This window comes from Haematobia irritans, chromosome 1 (genome assembly GCF_050003625.1).
Source record: "Haematobia irritans isolate KBUSLIRL chromosome 1, ASM5000362v1, whole genome shotgun sequence".
NCBI lineage: Eukaryota > Metazoa > Arthropoda > Insecta > Diptera > Muscidae > Haematobia > Haematobia irritans.
The window spans coordinates 261,593,135-261,612,786 of record NC_134397.1 but is presented as its reverse complement, the minus strand read 5'-3'; the positions used below and the strand labels follow the sequence as shown (position 1 = coordinate 261,612,786).

General features: G+C 31.4%; 1 protein-coding gene across 4 annotated transcripts in view; it reads left to right on the top strand.

The window, feature by feature from the left end:
* The window catches only part of LOC142221654 (uncharacterized), a 281,060-nt gene that overhangs the window by 239,926 nt on the left and 21,482 nt on the right, over nucleotides 1-19,652 (top strand). For all 4 annotated transcript variants that reach the window (XR_012718177.1, XM_075291417.1, XM_075291410.1 and 1 more), the window contains exons 6-9: nucleotides 9,955-10,073; nucleotides 18,321-18,538; nucleotides 18,603-19,069; nucleotides 19,135-19,533. Coding sequence is in view for 3 of the 4 variants with exons in the window: in XM_075291417.1 (XP_075147532.1) it covers nucleotides 9,955-10,073; nucleotides 18,321-18,538; nucleotides 18,603-19,069; nucleotides 19,135-19,533 (1,203 nt within the window). In the remaining variant the exon portion in view is untranslated. The remainder of the gene's footprint in view (nucleotides 1-9,954; nucleotides 10,074-18,320; nucleotides 18,539-18,602; nucleotides 19,070-19,134; nucleotides 19,534-19,652) is intronic.

Sequence of the window (19,652 nt, the reverse complement as noted above, 5' to 3'; positions counted from 1 at the left end):
GATGCAGGAAGAGACCTTTTCGGAGTGTCCATAGATATGCGGTTGTTGATCATCATCATCGTTTCGATGGATTCATATGGAGATTGTCGTAATCGGACGGTTACACAACATATGGCCTCATCACCAAGGCGAGTTCTAGGAAGATTTAAATCCTCAACTAATTGCTTCGAAATTTTGCTGACAGATGTGCATTGGTCGATAACTACCCTTACATGATGTCGTGTTTTGCCGTTTAAAATTTCGACAACGGCAGTCGGGAAGAGAGTAGTTGAATTTGGGCTGGTTATAACGTCTAGGCTAACTGTTCCACCAATTGGTGAGATCGGGTGTGGTTTAGATAGGATCCGATTTGAACTTTGTTCTGTCTTGACTTGCCGAGAACTTTTCGGAGTGCTTTGACTATGTATGTGAAGAAACGAATGATGATGACCGCCACAGTGTTTGCAACCAAGTGAAGAGAAGCAAGACCCAGATGAATGCTGATGAGCCAAACAGTTCGGACAGTAGTTGTGGGCAACAACAATTTGTAGACGTTTTTCAACAGACATTTTTAGGAACTTTTGGCAATTTCTCAAACCGTGAACGCCCTTGCAAATTTTACAAGGGAAGGAATTTTTTGTAGATTTAATTTTGGTCACTCTGCTTTGGACGGAAGGCATCCTGTAAGGAAAGAATTAGTATTGATTGAACTTAACAAGGAGGAAGAAGCACAATTTTCACAAGTGGACGTGTAATTAAACCTTTTGCTGTTAAAATATCAGCAACCCTTACTAAATTGTCTTTTCCCGGATAAACTTTCGTGACTCTTCCGAGTCTCCATTCTGTTGAAGGAAGGCAATCATCTCGAATGACGACCATTGAACCGACGTCAATGTTCTTTTGTGGAGTTTGCCATTTTACCCGTTTATGCATCTCTTTTAGGTACTCATGTTTCCAACGAATACTAAATTGTTGGCATAAAGCCTTAACTTTACGCCAACGGTTGACAATGGATAAATTGGTTTCAATCTCGGATGGTTCACATAAGGACAATATTGGACCCCCAGTTAGAAAGTGGCCGGGAGTCAATGCCAGGATATCATTCGGATCTTCGGACATAGGGGAAATTGGTCGCGAGTTCAAACATGCCTCAATCCGAGCTAGGATAGTAGTGAATTCCTCGAAAGTAAAGCGATAATTCCCCGCAATTTTTTTGAAGTGTGTATTAAAACTTTTGACACCCGCCTCCCAGAGTCCCCCCATGTGTGGAGCTCCAGGTGGTATGAAATGCCAAGTGACTTCTTGGTGAGCGAAATGGGAATGAATCGAATCACGGGAACATTTTAGGACATTTTGAGCAAGTTCTTTAGACGCGCCGACGAAGTTCTTGCCATTATCAGAATAAACATTTCTAGGGCATCCACGACGTGATACGAACCTGTGGAAGGCCGCTAGAAAATCTGGAGTGGATAGATTGGTCGTTGTCTCTAAATGTATTGCCCTCGTTGCGAAGCAAACGAATACGCAAACATATCCCTTGGAACTATATACGGAACGCCCGGTGAATGCTTTGATGTCGAACGGGCCGGCAAAATCGATTCCGGTGTTCGCGAATGGTCTGGAAATTGTTGTTCGTTCGGGGGGGAGTGTGGCCATTAATTGCTTTTGGAGTTTATGCTTAGCAATTACACAAGCCTTACAGTTATGAATTGTAGACTTTATTAGATTCTTCGCTTTCGGAATCCAAAACTGTAATCGCAACATTCGGAGCATTAAATTATTTCCTCCATGAATAGTTACAATGTGAATGAATTTCAGAAGTAATCGAGAAAATTGACAGTTGTAAGGCAGGATTATCGGATATTGCTCGTCGTATGTCAGCCCTTCAGACCCGGCAATACGACTGCAAACGCGCATAATTCCATTCGAGTCAATAAAAGGATTTAGACTTGAAAGAGAGCTGGAAGACGGAATTAAACTCTTTCTAGTAAGACTTCGATATTCGTTTGGGTATATGTTCTTTTGCGCCAATACTATTAAACATCTTTTAGTATTCTCGATGTCACATGTCCGTATTTGGATGGAATCTATTGAGTCAGTCGAAGAGAATGTTTTCCGGGTTTTCGAAATAAAACGGAACACATATGTCAAGACTCTCATCGCACGACTGAAGGAAGAAAATCTATTGAGGGGATCCTCAAACTGGGCAAAATATGTAAAATTTGTAGAAATCTTAGCCTCAATGAGACTTTCGTTGATTTCTACAGGAACTGTTATTGGCCACAAACTTGGTGGAAGTTTCAGCCATGGAGGTCCACACCACCATAGATTATTATCAGATATTTCGGAAGGGTAAGCTCCGCGTGAGGCAATATCGGCTGGATTATACCTCGACTCAACGTGGGACCAGCTCTTCGTGTCAACAATTTCGGAAATTCTGGACACCCGGTTCGCTACGAAAGTTTTCCACGAGAAGGCCGGTTTTCTCAACCAAGCTAAGACAATCATAGAATCCGTCCAACAATATATCCGGATATTAGGAACTGGGAAAATTTGCATAATCGATTCAATTAATTCGGCAAGCAGAACCGCACCGCAAAGTTCGAGTCGAGGAATAGATATCGTTTTCAGTGGAGACACCCTCGATTTAGCAGTGAGTAAATGGACATTCACCTTTCCGTCCGATGTCTCAGAACGCAAGTATACCGCTGCAGCGTACGCCTTCTCGGAAGCGTCACTAAAGCCATGTAACTGGACCTCACATTCCGGACTATACTGCACCCAACGAGGGATCCTAATATTTTCAATGCCTGAATAGTGGTCGAGAAAATTCTGCCAGTTGGTTAAAAGATCGGATGGTATTTGGTTGTCCCAATCAATTTTACGTGACCATATGTTACGCATTAAAAGCTTTGCAGTCACAATGTAAGGACATAACCAACCAGCTGGGTCGAATAGTTTGGAAATTTCGGATAGAATTTGACGTTTTGTTGGACGCTCAGATGATTTTATGGTTTGTGCGTGAAAATAGAAATAATCATCTCTGGCGTTCCATCTTACGCCTAAGGTTTTAGCCGTGCTGCTATCATCGAACTTTAAAAAGGCATCGTTAAGTAAATGTTCTCTAGGAATTGTTTGAAGAAATTCGGGAGAATTGGAAGTCCATTTCCTTAACGGGAACCCTGCAGAATTCAATGCGGAAATCAGTTCCTCCCGTGCCTGAATTGCGGAAGCTATATCATGGCTACCAGCCAGAACATCATCTACGTACATTGATGACATAAGGATATGACTAGCGATAGGAAACGAATCCTTTACATCAGTTGCAAGCTGCTGCAAAGTGCGTAACGCCAGATACGGAGCACAATTTAATCCGAAGGTAACCGTTTTCAATTCGTATTCACGGAGATCTTCTTGTGGATTACTTCGGTAAATTATCTTTTGGAACGGAGTGTGTTTCGGAGTTACGAAAATCTGACGATACATTTTCTCGATATCGCTATTAAAAACGATTTTATAGATACGCCACCGAAGCAATAAACTAGTCAAATCAAGTTGCAGTGAAGGACCACAATGAAGGACATCATTCAAGCTGATTCCGTTTGAAGTGGAATTGGATGCATTAAAAACTACCCGAAGTTTGGTAGTAACGCTATCGGGACGGATAACAGAATGATGTGGCAAGTAATAGCAGCCAGTGTGATCGGTTAAATCGGAAGAAGCCTCTTTCATATGGCCCAAAGCCAAATATTCCCTTATAACTGTGTCATACTGTAGCTTAATTTCTGGGGTTCGAAGAAGGCGATTCTCAGTTCGCAGAAATTGTGCTGTTGCAATATGTTTTGAATACCCTAGCTTCAATGATTTACCGAACCCCTCTTTGAACGGAAGTTCTACAATATAACGTCCAGACGGACCTCTGGTGGTTGTACGGACAAAAAGTTCCTCACATAATTTATCAGATTCGGACATATACTTCCGTTTAGGAAGGTCTTCCACCTCAAAAAATTTCGAAATTTGTTCGTCCAAGTTCATTTCAGTGAGATAAGACACGGTAGTCCGAAATGATTTAATGATATCTGACTGGATGGGACCGGTTAAGACCCAACCAAATATGGTTTCTTGAGCCATAAGGGATCCACAAACTTGGCGTTTTATTCCGTCAAGCATAACTTGCGGAATGAGATCAGCACCAATTAAAATGTCGACATACGAAGTTCTATAAAATTCAGGATCGGCTAATTGGATATCTGGTATTTGGGAGAACATTTCTGCATTGGCAGTGAATGTTGGTAACGAGGAAGTTAAATGTGGAAGAACTATAGCGGATGTGTTAATGGTAATTTCAGAGTTAATAGGGGAAGTAATGCAAATGTCACAGATCTTTTGAGATCGCGCTGAAATTGAACCGTTTAAACCCGAAATATGAGCAGAAATTTTATTGGCATTGAGATTGAGCAATTTGAAAATGAGGCCTCAGAGCCCGAATCGAATACTGCTCTCGCCATGAAAATTTCTCCCCTGTGGAGGATATGTACGATAGCCGTTCCCAACAGGACTTTCCTAGATGTAGTTGAGGCTAACGATTGAATACAATCGACAGAAGTTGCATTTGAGGTAGTGGACTGTATTTGTTGACTATTAGAACTGCCTGCTTCGGAGGATACGGGTGGAGAGCTGTTTCCCGAATCGCCTTTAGTAGTACACAGGAGTGTATGATGTCGTAGATGACACTTTAAACAATTAAAGGTGCTTTTACATTCCTTGACTGTGTGATTCTTTGCGAAGCAGTTCAAGCAAAGTTTAAGCTTTCTTATGCACTCCATTTTGTCCTTGTAGCACATATTTGCAAACTTCGGACAAAGTCTAATAGTATGTGATTGGTCAGGACACAGCTTGCATTGAGGAATAGTTAATTTATTCTGATATGCATTAACGCGTTTCGGAACTTTCGGAAAGCTTTTTGGGGGATCCGTAGATTTGCAAGACGAAGGATTGATATTGAGATCGGAAACCGTTTCCAAAGTCTGATATCTTCCCGTAAGGAATTTGTCAAGTTCCTGCCAGGAAGGACATTCGCTTTTATTGTTAACGGACTGTTCCCATAAGGATAAGGTATTTTCTGGAAGTCTTGTACAACACAAGTACACAAATATTGGATCCCAACTGTGAACATCTATATCATAAAGTTTCAAAGCGGATATGATTCCATTTATTGTACTCTGAATGGATTTTATAGAGTCACCGGACTCAACCGAAATTTTCTGCAAACCAAAAAGAAGTTTGAGCTGACTATTGATCAATAACCGCTTATTTTCATATCGGAGTTGTAATGCTTTCCATGCGATCTCGAAACCCTCATTTGTTAACGGGGCCTTTTTGACTACTTCTCGCGCCTCGTTTCTCGTTTTGTTGTTTAAGTGAAACAACTTTTCAACCGGAGACAAGCGAGAATTTCGAATATAAATGGCGGTAAAAAGATCCCGAAACGACGGCCATGAAAGGTAATCGCCATGGAACAATTCGGTATCGCACGGAGGGAGATGCACGGACGAATGCTCATTTCTGTTTTGTGTGGTATTCGATTCGAAACTCGTTTCGACTACCTTTTTGGCGGCGATAGCCTCCCCTATTCTCGACATACAGTCAACGTAAGTGGCGTAAGTGGTCTGGTACCGGGCCCGAACAGTCTCCAAATCGTGCTTACTATCCTCATCGGAAGAGGCCAGTAGCTCTTGGACGCTCTCTTCGTAAGTAGGTTTAACTCTACGCCAAATATCCCGTAACTCCTCCTCATGAACTTTCAGTGAGTGAATAGAAGAGGTATTTAACATATCGCTCCCGATTTCAGAATTGAAAATAATCAGCGCATCGGAAATCTGGGTAAACTTGGTCAATACGACAGACATTTTGGCTCAAGCAAACGGAAATGAACGTATGAAACAGATTTATTTTCTTCGCAGTTGCAGTATGAAAATGATCCAATTAGTTGAAATTGGGGTAGGCGAAAAGAATCACAAATTGGCCAAAGATTCCAAAAAGTCCAATGGCGAAATAATTTTCGATTTAAATCACTCTTGGAATTGTAAGAAAACACAAGACAAAAAAAAAAATAAAAATAATCGCCAAATTGGAAACGTGAAAAGTTTGAAACTCAAATTTTCCAAATTCAGAACAATTTAAATAAAATTAAGTCGTGTAAACAATCTCATGCGATATAGCGTACTTCTGATTGTAATACCAAACATACCCAATTCACATTAAAAATGCTCCCTTTATCGTAAATATCGTAGCTAAAGAAATTTTAACTTCGACAATCTGAGGCCGTACAGGAATAGAATTTAATGCAATTCCATCGGTATGAGTAACGAAAGTAGAAACCGCTCGGAGTCGGATTATAAGTCAAAGCAACTTGTAATTGATTTGAGCGAAAATTCTATTCCCAAAGTATAGTCCAATCAAATCACAAACTACAAAATTCAACCGAATCGGAAACTTTTGAAAATATTGTAAATAAATATTGTAATTGATTACAGCAGATTCGATGACGAAATATCTTATATATCAATAAATAAATAAATTCAAGTTAAAATTTAATTTAATGTAATTCAATTTAACACGATTTTCAATAGCGAAACACGAAATGGATGGATGGTAGGACTTCTCACTTTGATGAAATAAAAATACCGAATGTAAATTCGCTGTGAACAAAATTGAAAACTTACTAAAATCTATATATAATGGGACGTATACAGATATCAGGAAAGTTATTGATCCATGTAAACCAAAGAATTGGTTTGCCAACAATTACTACTATCGTTGTTCGTTAAACAACAAAAAATTAACTACGGTTCGCGCAGTGTACGGAATTGAATGCAAAAATATAACTAAAATATAATTTTCTATAGAAACAAAATGTTGAGAAAATTTACCTTTAGAAATTAAATTTCGACAAATTTCCTATAGAAAAAAAAAAAAAAAAAAAAAAAATCTCGACATAATTTTTATTAACAAGTAAAATTTTGAGAATATTTTCTACAGAAATAAAATGGTCACAAAAATTTTCTGTAGAAATAAAATGTTGACGAATTTGTCTATAGAATTAGTTTTTCCATAAAATTTTCTATAGAAATAAAATTTCGAAAAAATTTCTATAGAAATACAATTTTGACAAAAAAATTTTTATGGAAAGAAAATTTTTGACAAAATTTTCTTAGAAATGAAATCTGGAGAAAACTTTCTAAACCTTCGCACAAGATGTTGATTTGGAAAATAACGTGTCGTTGGCCCCGAACACTGGCCCTCTTTTACACATCGGATTCGAAAGCTCACTGATATATAAAACCATACAATTGAATAAACACTATTCGGGCTATACCAATTAAATAATTTTGTATAATTCTGCCCCTTCAAAGCTTTAGAAATTTGGAGTGTGGAAAATGTTCAACAATTGACAATCAACCAATAACAAGCTAATTTTTGCTTCCGCGAAATATGATAGGGATAACCAATATGATTCCAAAAACTTTATGGAATATATTCAGCTCGAGAACTTAACTTAATTCCGTGTAGTACTCAACAAATCGTTTTGAAAACACTTGCACTTTCACTGCATTCAACCACTGGCCAGAGCCGTGCTGTTAAATTTGGGGTTTCTCTACTAGTGTACTAGTCCCGGGCAGTATACATAAAATTTCGAAACTTACATGAACTACTGAATCGTTCAAATCCAAAATATGTGGGCGAAATAATGAAAATTTCTCCAATTTGCTGGCAATTCCCCTTCTTACGATTCGGAACTTCGGATACAATTTCACCCAAAAGTATTGTGTCGAACTCAAATTTCATGTGTCTCGCAATACCTTGAATATTGATTGGTTTATTTATTTTCCACTTAATTCGGGTTTCCCCTTTTGTCTTGGATTAATGCGTAATTTTAATTTTTAAAATGTGACCTTTTCGTAAACACTTTGCCTTCTTGCCTCAATGTTTGGTGAGTGGAACTGTCAAAATGCAATTATTAAAAAACCAGACAGCATCAAATGCCTGTAAAATTAACAGATCACTGTATGAAGGAAAAAAAAAAACTGATCACCAATAGACTCTCAGTGATACGGGAATTATACCAGTTGATTGAAATAGAAATGCCAATACGCGCCCCTACGTATAACAGTGTCGCCAAAAGGAGGGGAAACTGTGGTATAACACATGAGATGCAAACAATGTTGTCTCAGTGAGAGTACAAGGTAATTGTTATACTCGTTATTCCCCACTGCACCAGTGAGAATTATGAGGGGAATCGTTAGCGCAGTTGAATATAACAAACCAAAAGTGGGGAATATGGTTGAGGCAAAAACGATCGGTGTGAGAAAAAGAGAGCGCTGACAGGTAAATGCAATGATATTGTAATGTAACTTAAAATTTAATGGGAGAATATTATAGGAACATATACTTGTTGCTGTATACTGAAATATTTTACATAAATCATGTAAAATGTGACCTTATATATCGATTCTAACGGAATTTCTGAACGTGTCCAATAAACGAATTCCCCACGAATAATTAAACTCTTGCGGAGAAGTTTTTTATAGGGGAAATTTAAGTGGTGATAACATAAATTAAGATTTACACGTAAATGTCTCGAAATTTAGGAATTTTAGATTTTTCTCTCGTCACACTAAATAGCAACCAAAAGAACAAATTGCGATGATTTTTCTTTTTGTTTGGAAAGGTTTCTTTTTATTACACACACTTGTGAAAATTTAACTAAAACTTTCTGTAATAGGATATGGAAGTACTCACGTAGATTTTTAATTTTTGGCCGAAAAACGGATTTACCTTCTGAAGTGGGACAAACCTTGTTGATTCCTAGAATTAATGGGACGGTTGTATAGCTTTCAGGATTCCAAGATTCGGTTCGGAGGACCATGTAAATGTGAAATGTGAACCTTCGAAGAGGAGAAAACTGGTGAATTTGGCTACCCGAAAGATTATACCCAATTGGTATACTCCAAAGATTTTGGCCCAGATAACGAAATGAAAAACGAAAAAAGGAAAACAACAAGGAGTCGGAATTAGGAATACAAATCACTTCAGATGTAATCGTAGGTTTTGTTCCTTACCAATTTATCAGTATGTGGAAGACAAAACGCAAGTATGTAATACTGGACTTGGTTAAACTTTATTGGTTGACTATTCTATTGAGAGTGAGCGTAAGAAACTTCAGTGTTAACAAATATGTTACAAATTCAACTTAACGAAATAATGGTTGAGTTTATCTTACGTACTAAGAGACCTCTGGAATTGAGGTTTATTGCAGAGATGGAACCTGTTTTGGCATGAACACTTTCAATTTTGCATTTAAAAAACACCCCTCATTTTGAAGGTGTGTGCAGAATGTTGCTCCTATTTTGATTTTGGGGCGAAATTTTTTTTCCTAAAAATATTTTAAATTATTTTACAGTTAAAATTTCTCTCAAAGTGAAGAAATATCTAAAAAAAAACATCGCCCTGTTTAAACATTGTCCACTGTATCACACTAAAGATTTTGCAAGTAAATATCCAAATCAATCCACCACCTAGCAATTAGAAAGCCTACAACAACCTGACAGACAACGGAGTCATCGTCATCAGCAACCACAACCAAATTGTCCATATGGTCTTCTTACACTCAGATATCAGATTCTACATGTAAGATTGTAATATGCGTGGAAAGAGGACATGTGTCTGGATAGAAGGAACATTGTACGTTAGAGTCCCACATGGGTGGCTTCTTCCACAGCAAAGGGTGATGGTGGCGTCTAATTAAAAGACATTTTTGTATGTGTACAAATTTCTCTGTACTTAGCTCATAATTGTAAATAGCATAATGTTGTATGCCATTGTTGTTATATTTTTTCACAAAATGTGTGTTTTAATTTAATTTTGGGTTTTTTTTCCATTTCATCAATTTTTCTTTTTTGTTTCTCTTTACAGATCTGTAATAAAATTTTTGGAAATGCATCAGCTCTGGCCAAACATAAACTGACGCACAGTGACGAACGGAAATACGTTTGTGTTATGTGCTCAAAAGCATTTAAGCGACAAGATCACTTGTAAGTTCCCTTTCAATTATAAACAAATCATCAATACGAGTACATATTATAAATATTAGGATGGGTCTATATCACGATTGCCACAGCTGGTAGAGGTCTACCAGAAATGGTAGATTTTTTTACTGTTAAGCAAATTGCTAGCATTGTAATTGTTTTGATAGATTTTGCAAATTATTCCTCTCCAACTAAGAGGGACTTCACAAAATTTTCTATTGAAATTAAATTTTGGCAAAATATTCTATAGATACAAAATTTTGATAAAATATTCTGTAAATACAAAATTTTGACAAAATTTTCTACAGAAATAAAATTTTGACAAAATTTTCTATAGCAAAAATTTTGGCAAAATTTTCTATAGAAATAAAATTTTGACAAAATTTACTATAGCAAAAATTTTGGCAAAGTTTCTATAGCAAAATTTTTGACAAAATTTTCTATCGAAAAAATGTTGACCAAATTTTCTATAGAAAGACTCAATTTGTAGGAAGAGAATTCCCAAATGTTTTCTCCATAAGAAGTTGGCATAAAGGGAACAAAATTGAGTTATCTCTCCCAGCCAGATCTATACTAAAGGCTGTGGAAAAGTTCATTCGCCCGAGCTGAAACATGTACAGTCTAGGCGTGTATAGATTTGTATCTGGCGTTTTCTTCAATGGTTCTATTGATCAAACTCCTTGATCTACTTTGTCCAAAAAGCTCGAAAAATAATTAATCGTAAAATTAAGATATCATGCATTTGGACGTTAATCGCCTGTTTTAGTATCAGGCTAACATGAAAAAAAATAAGAAATAAAATTTTGACAAAATTTTCTATAGAAATAATATTTTGGCAAAAATTTCTATAGAAATAATATTTTGAAAAAATTTTCTAAAGAAAGAAAATTTTGACAAAATTTTCTACAACAAAAATTGGACAAAATTTTCAATAGAAATAAATTGTTGATAAAATGTTCTATAGAAATAAAATTTTTTGTTTAGTAGTTTTTTGGTAAAATTTTTTTTCCAATTTTGGATTTGAGTGGCAACCGTGGTCTATATTCTAAATGAGATAAACAAGAGATGTAACTAAAAAAAATGTTCGATCTTATATTGGGAAAAATCTTAAATTTTCTTATTTAAGTTCTAAAAAGTATTTATTTGAATGGAAAAATTTATTCGACTATTTTATATATTATTTAAATTTGTTTTATATTCTGTATATGGAAGTTTCCTTTAATTTTCTAAAAAAGATTTTGCTAATTTATTTTTTATAAGTTCTTTCTTATAAACATTTTTGTTAAAAAATTTATTTTTTTATTTATTTAATTCCAGTTGAATTTCTATTTATTCTATTTATTGAATTATTTTTGAACAGTTTTATCGATTTTATTTCAACGCCCATTACATGATAACAAAAAATTTTAGAGAAAATTTGGAAAATATTGTAGTATAGTATTTCACAGTCTCGCCAAAGTTGTATACCCCATATGTTGTCAACTAAAAAAATAACAATAATCAAAAATTATCTAAATTAAGCTTTTTTTTTAAATTTCAGCTAAAATTGATAAAAAAAAATTACTTCTATTTTAATAGATATTTTTGTTTTTAAAACCATGCGACTACAAGAGTAGTTTACCTAGAGAGGAAAATTATGTCTACAGAAAATATTGGCAAAATTTTATTTCTATATTTTAGTTCTATAAAAAATTCCATTAAAATTTTACTTCTATAGAAAATTTTGTCAAAATTTTATTTCTATAAAAAACTTTGTCAAAATTCTACATCTATAGAAAATTTTGTCAAAAATTTTATTTCCATAAAAAACTTTGTCAACATTTTATTTCTATAAAAAATTTTGTCAAAATTCTATATCTACAGGAAATTTTGTAATAATTCTATTTCTATAGAAAATTTTGTCAAAAATTTTATTTCTATCGAAAATTTTGTTAATGATGACTAAACTACAAGAATAGTTTACCAAGAGAGGAAAATTATGTCTACAGAAAATTATGGCAAAATTTTATTTCTATAGAAAATTTTAGTTCTATAAAAAATTTCATTAAAATTTTACTTCTATAGAAAATTTTGTCAAAATTTTATTTCTACAAACAATTTTGTCAAAATTCTATATCTAAGGAAATTTTGTAATAATTTTATTTCTATTGAAATTTGTGCCAAAAATTTTATTTCTATCGAAAATTTTGTTAAAACTTCACATCTATAGAAAATTTAAAAAAAAATCTATAGAAAATTTTGTTAAAATTTTATTTCTATGGAAAATTTTGTCAACATTTTATTTCTATAGCAAATATTGTCTTTATTGTATTTTATTTCTATAGCAAATTTGTTCAAAATTTTATTTCTATAAAAAATGTTGTCAAAATTTTATTTCTATATAAAATTTTGTAAAAATTTTATTTCTATTGAAAATTTTGTACAAATTTTATTTCTATTGAAAATTTTGTACAAATTGTATTGCTATTGAACATTTCGTCAAAATTTTATTTCTATAGAAAATTTTGTCAAAATTTTATTTCTATAGAAAATTTTGTCAAAATTTTATTTCTATAGAAAATTTTGTCAAAATTTTATTTCTATAGAAAATTTTGTCAAAATTTTATTTCTATGGAAAATTTTGTCAAAATTATATTTTTATAAAAAAAAATTGTCAACATTTTATTTTTACTAAAAATTTTGTCAAAATTTTATTTCTATGGAAAATTTTGTCAAAATTGTATTTTTATAAAAAAAAATTGTCAACATTTTATTTCTTAGCAAATATTGTCAAAATTTTATTTCAATTGCAAATTTTTTCAAAATTTTATTTCTATCAAAAATGTTATCAACATTTTATTTCTATAGCAAATTTGTTCAAAATTTTATTTCTATTGAAAATTTTGTACAAATTTTATTTCTATTGAAAGTTTTGTACAAATTTTATTTCTATTGAACATTTTGTCAAAATTTTATTTCTATAGAAAATTTTGTCAAAATTTTATTTCTATAGAAAATTTTGTCAAAATTTTATTTCTATGGAAAATTTTGTCGAATATATTTTTATAAACAAAAAATGTCAACATTTTATTTCTACTAAAAATTTTGTCAAAATTTTATTTCTATAGCAAATTTTTCCAATATTTTATTTCTATAAAAAATGTTGTCAAAATTTTATTTCTATATAAAATTTTGTAAAAATTTTATTTCTATTGAAAATTTTGTACAAATTTTATTTCTATTGAAAATTTTGTACAAATTTTATTTCTATTGAAAATTTTGTCAAAAATTTTATATCAATAGAAAATTTAAAAAAAAAATATAGAAAATGTCAAAATTTTATTTTCATAGACAATTTTGTCATTTATTTATATATGATGCCATGTATATCATATGATATTTTAGTCATTTCTCAAGCTTTTCATGCCTACCTATCTAGCAATGTTTTTATTCCCATTAGTAGACAAAAATTATTCTTGCGTGTTGTCATCTTAAAACCAAATATGTTTATTAAAAGTGAAGGGTTTGAGAAAATGGCAAAACATGAAATTTGATGTGATGGCGCTATGTTCCGCCACGTGTGACACACGTTCAGAGGTATGCATTTGTGAGTGTATATGATGGGTGAATGAGTGTGGTGTATGTGTCGAAGAAGTCACAACGCTACCGGAAATGATTTAAGTAGGCTGACACATGGAGTGACAAGTATATAAGCGTACTACACGAACCTAAACATACCTCATATTAAATACATAAATATTTTTGTAAGATGTAGTAGAAATAAAAACAATTTCAGAATTGTAGATAATTTTTGGTAATATTACACCCAAGGAAATTTGTTAGTAGACACAGCAGAAAAGTGCAAAAAGTTCGACTGAACAAAAAGGATAGCAGTACACGTTTGCTGAAATAGCCAGAGGTGGTCTATTTTAAACTTTTTTAGGTTTGCCACTGTCGGAAAGTTTTATGGTCGTAAATGCCACATACGAGTCGTAAATAACAAATATCGCAAACTCAAAATATTTCAAACCCGTCAGCTGGCCACCGAAATCGATGATATCAAATATGATGAAGTTTCAATTCTCGGGAATGTTCATAAAATTATTAACGGAATAAAAAAAGTAGACTAGAGAATAGACTTATTTCAATGGGAGACTTCAAACAAAAATTATTATTTCCGACTCGATGGTGCGGTAAACGTGACGATCTGTACATGCTCATAATTGACCTTCGACAAATTTCTGCAGAAACTGACAGCGAGGAAAATCCACTACTTAAGTTTTGCATAAGTGAACTGCCATGTAGAGAGAATTTTATGAATTCACTTTTTGACTTATTAGAGCCAATTTCCATGATAATTCAAAATAGTCAAAAATCTAGCTAGTCATTCGCTGATGCAACAAAAGCTTGGATAAACATTATTGACCATGCAAACCCAGAATAGTTTGAAGTTGCAATAAATACAATGTAACAACATATTTTTTATCGGAGAACCAAAACTAAATTTAAAATTTTTTATAATTTCTTTTACGACATACTATGTATTATACTACCGAAAAGTCACGCACAGAAAAAATTTCCGTAGTTAAACTAACGCTAAATTTAACTTATTTTTATTGGAAAAAAATTATTTGCTAGTAGTTAAATTTTATTATTTTCTACAGCTTGAAATCTTACTTTTTTAAGTATGTCTCAAAAATTTTATGAACTAAACGTGGGTATAAAGTTCAATGATCCTACACATAAGTTCAATATGAACTAAAGCAAACGAAGATTTTCGTACGATTCCCAAAAATAGTAAGAATGAACTACTGTATGGTTAAAATGATGATGATTTGGCGACAATGATTTTCTTCTTTACTTTTAGTACATTTTTTCTTCTATGAGAGGATGTAATTTCGTGAACAGCAGTTAAAAAGTACATCAGGGCATTACATTTTCCTGGTTTTAACAACGCTTTGTGGAAATCTCAAAATGTGGAGTAAAATGTAATTCAATTTTCGTGCGAGGTAGTTCATTCTTCCTATAAAACGGTTCAATTATTTTTCGCTGCAGTTATTTTGTCAAAATTTTATTTCTACAGAAAATTTTGTCAAAATTTTATTTCTATAGAAATTTTTTTCAAAATACATACAAACCGATACAAACCATATTAAAATTTTTTATTTGTTAAAATTGTATTTCTATAGAAAATTTCGTCAAAATTTTATTTCTATAGAAAATTTTGCCAAATTTTTTCTATAGAAAATTTGTCAAAATTTTATTTCTATAGAAAATTTTGTTAAAATTTTATTTGTATAAATTTTATTTGTTTAAATTGTAAAAATTTTATTTGTATAGAAAATTTTGTCAAAATTTTATTTCTATAGAAAATTTTGTCAAAATTTTATTTCTATAGAAAATTTTGTAAAAATTTTATTTCTATAGAAAATTTTGTCAAACTTTTATTTCTAAAGAAAATTTGTAAAAATTTTATTTCTATAGAAAATTTTGTCAAAATTTTATATCTATAGAAAATTTTGTCAAAATTTTATTTCTATAGAAAATTTTGTCAAAATTTTATTTCTGTAGAAAGTTTTGTCAAAATTTTATTTCTGTAGAAAGTTTTGTCGAAATTTTATTTCTATAGAAAATTTCATCAAAATGTTATTTCTATAGAAAATTTTGTCAAAATTTTATTTCTATAGAAAATTTTGCCAAGATTTTATTTCTATAAAAATTTTGTCAAAATTTTATTACTGTAGAAAATTTTGTCAAAATTTTTATTTTTATAGAAAATGTTGTCCAGATTTTATTTCTATAGAGAATTTTTTAAAAATTTTATTTCTATAGAAAATTTTGTCAAAATTTTATTTCTATAGAAAATGTTGTCAAAATTTTATTTCTATAGAAAATTATGTCAAAAGTTTATTTCTGTAGAAACTTTTGTCAAAATTTTATTTCTATAGAAAATATCGTCAAAATTGTATTTTTATAGAATATTTTGTCAAAATTTTATTTCTACAGAAAATGTTGTAAAAACTTTTTTTCGGGAGGTTCAAGTGTAGTTCACTTTGGGTTGAGTGAATTACCCGAATTTATTCTGATAATTGGTTGATAGTTTTGCTGCAAGTAGAGGATGCTGATGAGGAATGTGGTAATTCCGAAACAGCTGTACATCCAACCATCTTGCAGTCTATAGGGCTTTGCCCAAATAAATTTGACAAGCATACTTTTCCTCTGTTGGTTAAGCTACACTTGTAGTTTAGTCAATGCATGGCTTTAAGCTGAGATCAAAAACAACAATAACGATTGAAGAGAAGCCAACAAAACGAATATATTTTATTTCTATAGAAAATTTTGTCAAAATTTTATTTCTATAGAAATTTTGTCAAAATACATACAAAACGATACAAATAATATTCAAATTTTTATTTGTCAAGATTTTATTTCTATAGAAAATTTCGTCAAAATTTTACTTCTATAGAAAATTTTGTCAAAATTTGTTTTCTACAGAAAAATTTGTCCAAATTTTATTTCTATAGAAAATTTTGCCAAAATTTTATTTCTATAAAATTTTTGTCAAAATTTTATTTCTATAGAAAATTTTGTCAAAATTTTATTTCTATAGAAATTTTGTCAACATTTTATTTCTATAGGAAATTTTGTCAAATTTTATTTCTATAGAAAATTTTGTAAAAATTTTATTTCTATAAAAAATTTTGTCAAAATTTTATTTCTATAGAAAATTTCGTCAAAATTTTATTTCTATAGAAAATTTCGTCAAAATTTTATTTCCACAGAAAATTTTTGTCAAAATTTTATTTCTATAGAAAATTTTGTCAAAATTTTATTTCTATAGAAAATTTTGTCAAGATTCTATTTCTATTGAAAATTTTGTCAAATTTTATTTATACAGAAAATTTTATTTCTCTAGAGAATTTCGTCAAAATTTTATTTCTATAGAAAATTTTGTCAAAATTTTATTTCTATAGAAAATTTTGTCAAAATTTTATTTCTATTGAAACTTTTGTCAAAATTTTATTTCTATAGAATTTTGTCAAAATTTTATTTCTATAGAAAATTTTGTCAATATTTTATTTCTATAGAAAATGTTTTAAAAATTTTATTTCTATAGAAAATTTGTCAAAATTTTATTTCTATAGAAAATTTTGTCAAAATTTTATTTCTATTGAAACTTTTGTCAAAATTTTATTTCTATAGAAAATTTTGTCAACATTTTATTGCAATAGAAAATTTTGTCAAAATTTAATTTCTAAAAAAAATTTTAAAAATTTTATTACTGTAGAAAATTTTGTCAAAATTTTATTTCTATAGAAAATTTTGTCAACATTTTATTTGTATAGAAAATTTCGTCAAGATGTTATTTGTATAGAAAATTTCATCAAAATTTTTATATAGATTTTTTTTCATTATTTTATTTCTATAGAAAATTTTGTCAAAATTTTATTTCTATAGAAAATTTTGTCAAAATTTTATTTCTTTAGAAAATTTTGTCAAAATTTTATTTCTATAGAAAATTTTGCCAAAATTTTATTTCTATAAAATTTTTGTCAAAATTTTATTTCTATAAAATTTTTGTCAAAATTTTATTTCAATAGAAAATTTTCACACAATTTGATTTCTATAGAAATTTTTTTCAAAATTTTATTTTTATAGAAAATTTTGTCAAAATTTTATTTCTATAGAAAATTTTGTCAAAATTTTATTTCTATAGAAAATTTTGCCAAAATTTTATTTCTATAAAATTTTTGTCAAAATTTTATTTCTATAGAAAATTTTGTCAAAATTTTATTTCTATAGAAATTTTTTTCAAAATTTTATTTTTATAGAAAATTTCGTCAAAATTTTATTTCTATAGAAAATTTTGTTAACATTTTATTTCTACAGAAAATTTTGTCAAAATTTTATTTCTATAGAAAATTCTACCAATCTCCAAACTAAAAAAATTTCCCATTTTTGATAGAGTCCTATCAACTGTGAGTTGTGAGACCACAAAAGAAGTTATATCAGGAGAGTGGTTTATGTTGAGGCTATGCCAAAACATGGCCGATACAAACCATATGCAGCACAAATATGTGGACCTACAATACTACGGTGTTTAGATGCTCAAGTAACCATATAGGTGGCTTGATTTCTATGGGGGTTTTATTAAAACTTGAACCGATATGACCAGACCTTGAACAAAAATTTTCTATTCTACAAAAACGAAATTTCCAGATAATTTCTTTAAAAATTATTCCAAATCTTATAAATTTTTTTGCTTTTCCTTAGAAATGGGCATATGATGACACATCGGAATAAGAAACCATACGAATGTAAAGCAGAAGGTTGCGGTAAATCTTATTGTGACGCACGATCCTTACGCAGACATACGGAAAATCATCACGCAAGTATAATAAGCCCACAACAAAATCAAACCCTATCGGCGGTAACAACAACAAATACAAATTCCAATTCCAATTTAAGTTTATCACCTGCTACAGCCAATGGTATAAAATAATATTTTTGTCATGAGTCAAATTAATAACAATTTCCTATGTTCTCATCCCATAGGCGATGCTAGTTCACCAGATGGTGCCACTTGTCTAGGAACATATCTCTCTAATGGTGGTACCGTGGTAGATGCAGCCACAGGTTTAGCATTAACCGAAGAAGAATTGAAAGCTTTAAATGTCCCCTTGAAAACAACGGGTGTAACTCTATTATCCCCCACCTCTAATTCAGCATCATCACCAATGTCTTCGAGTAACAGCATGAATACATCGGTCCCTAGTACCGGAGCCACTATCACCCTGACCGATAATAGTGGTAATCTAGAAGGTGATGGTCTAACACGAGAACAATTGGATTTGATTAGTAAGATTATGCGACAAACTAAACAGACAACAGCCCAAGTAACTGTGTCCTCGCCCACAAGTTCCCAATCATATAAAATTGATACGAATCCACAACCACAACAAATAGGTGGCTCGAATCAAGTGCATTCGGCACCAAGACCCAGGACATGGAATATGCAATTGGTAAGAGGAAATAAAATATAAGATATACTCATAGGAATTGACCATATTTTTCTCTGTTTTCTTAGCTTAATTCCTCACAAAATGTAGCCATTACCGTGGATGAACTTCCTCCGGATAGTGGCCTTCTAACAACACAAGAAACCCCACCTCCGGTTACACCATCTAAAGTCAAAGAAGAAGAAATCGAATTGGAGTTGAATAATACCATGAATCCGAATCTTTTTAATTTGGTTAAAATCGATCAGAAACCCGTAGAGTGTAATCTATGCCATCGTAAATTCAAAAATGTACCCGCCCTAAATGGTCATATGCGTTTGCATGGTGGCTATTTCAAAAAGGATCCGGAAACCAAGAAAAGTGAAAAGAAGGAGAATAATGGTCCGCCACTGCAGACAGCTAGTATAGGTGTTCGGGCCCTAATTGAAGAGAAGATCATTAGTAAGCGGAGTAAGGATTTGAATAAGGTAAAAAAAAGCAAAAGAAAAATTACTTTTAAACACTGAAAATAATCTCCAATATGTATTTGAATCAAATTCAAATAAAGTTTTATTGAGAGATCCATTCATTGTTTTCGTTTCCTTTC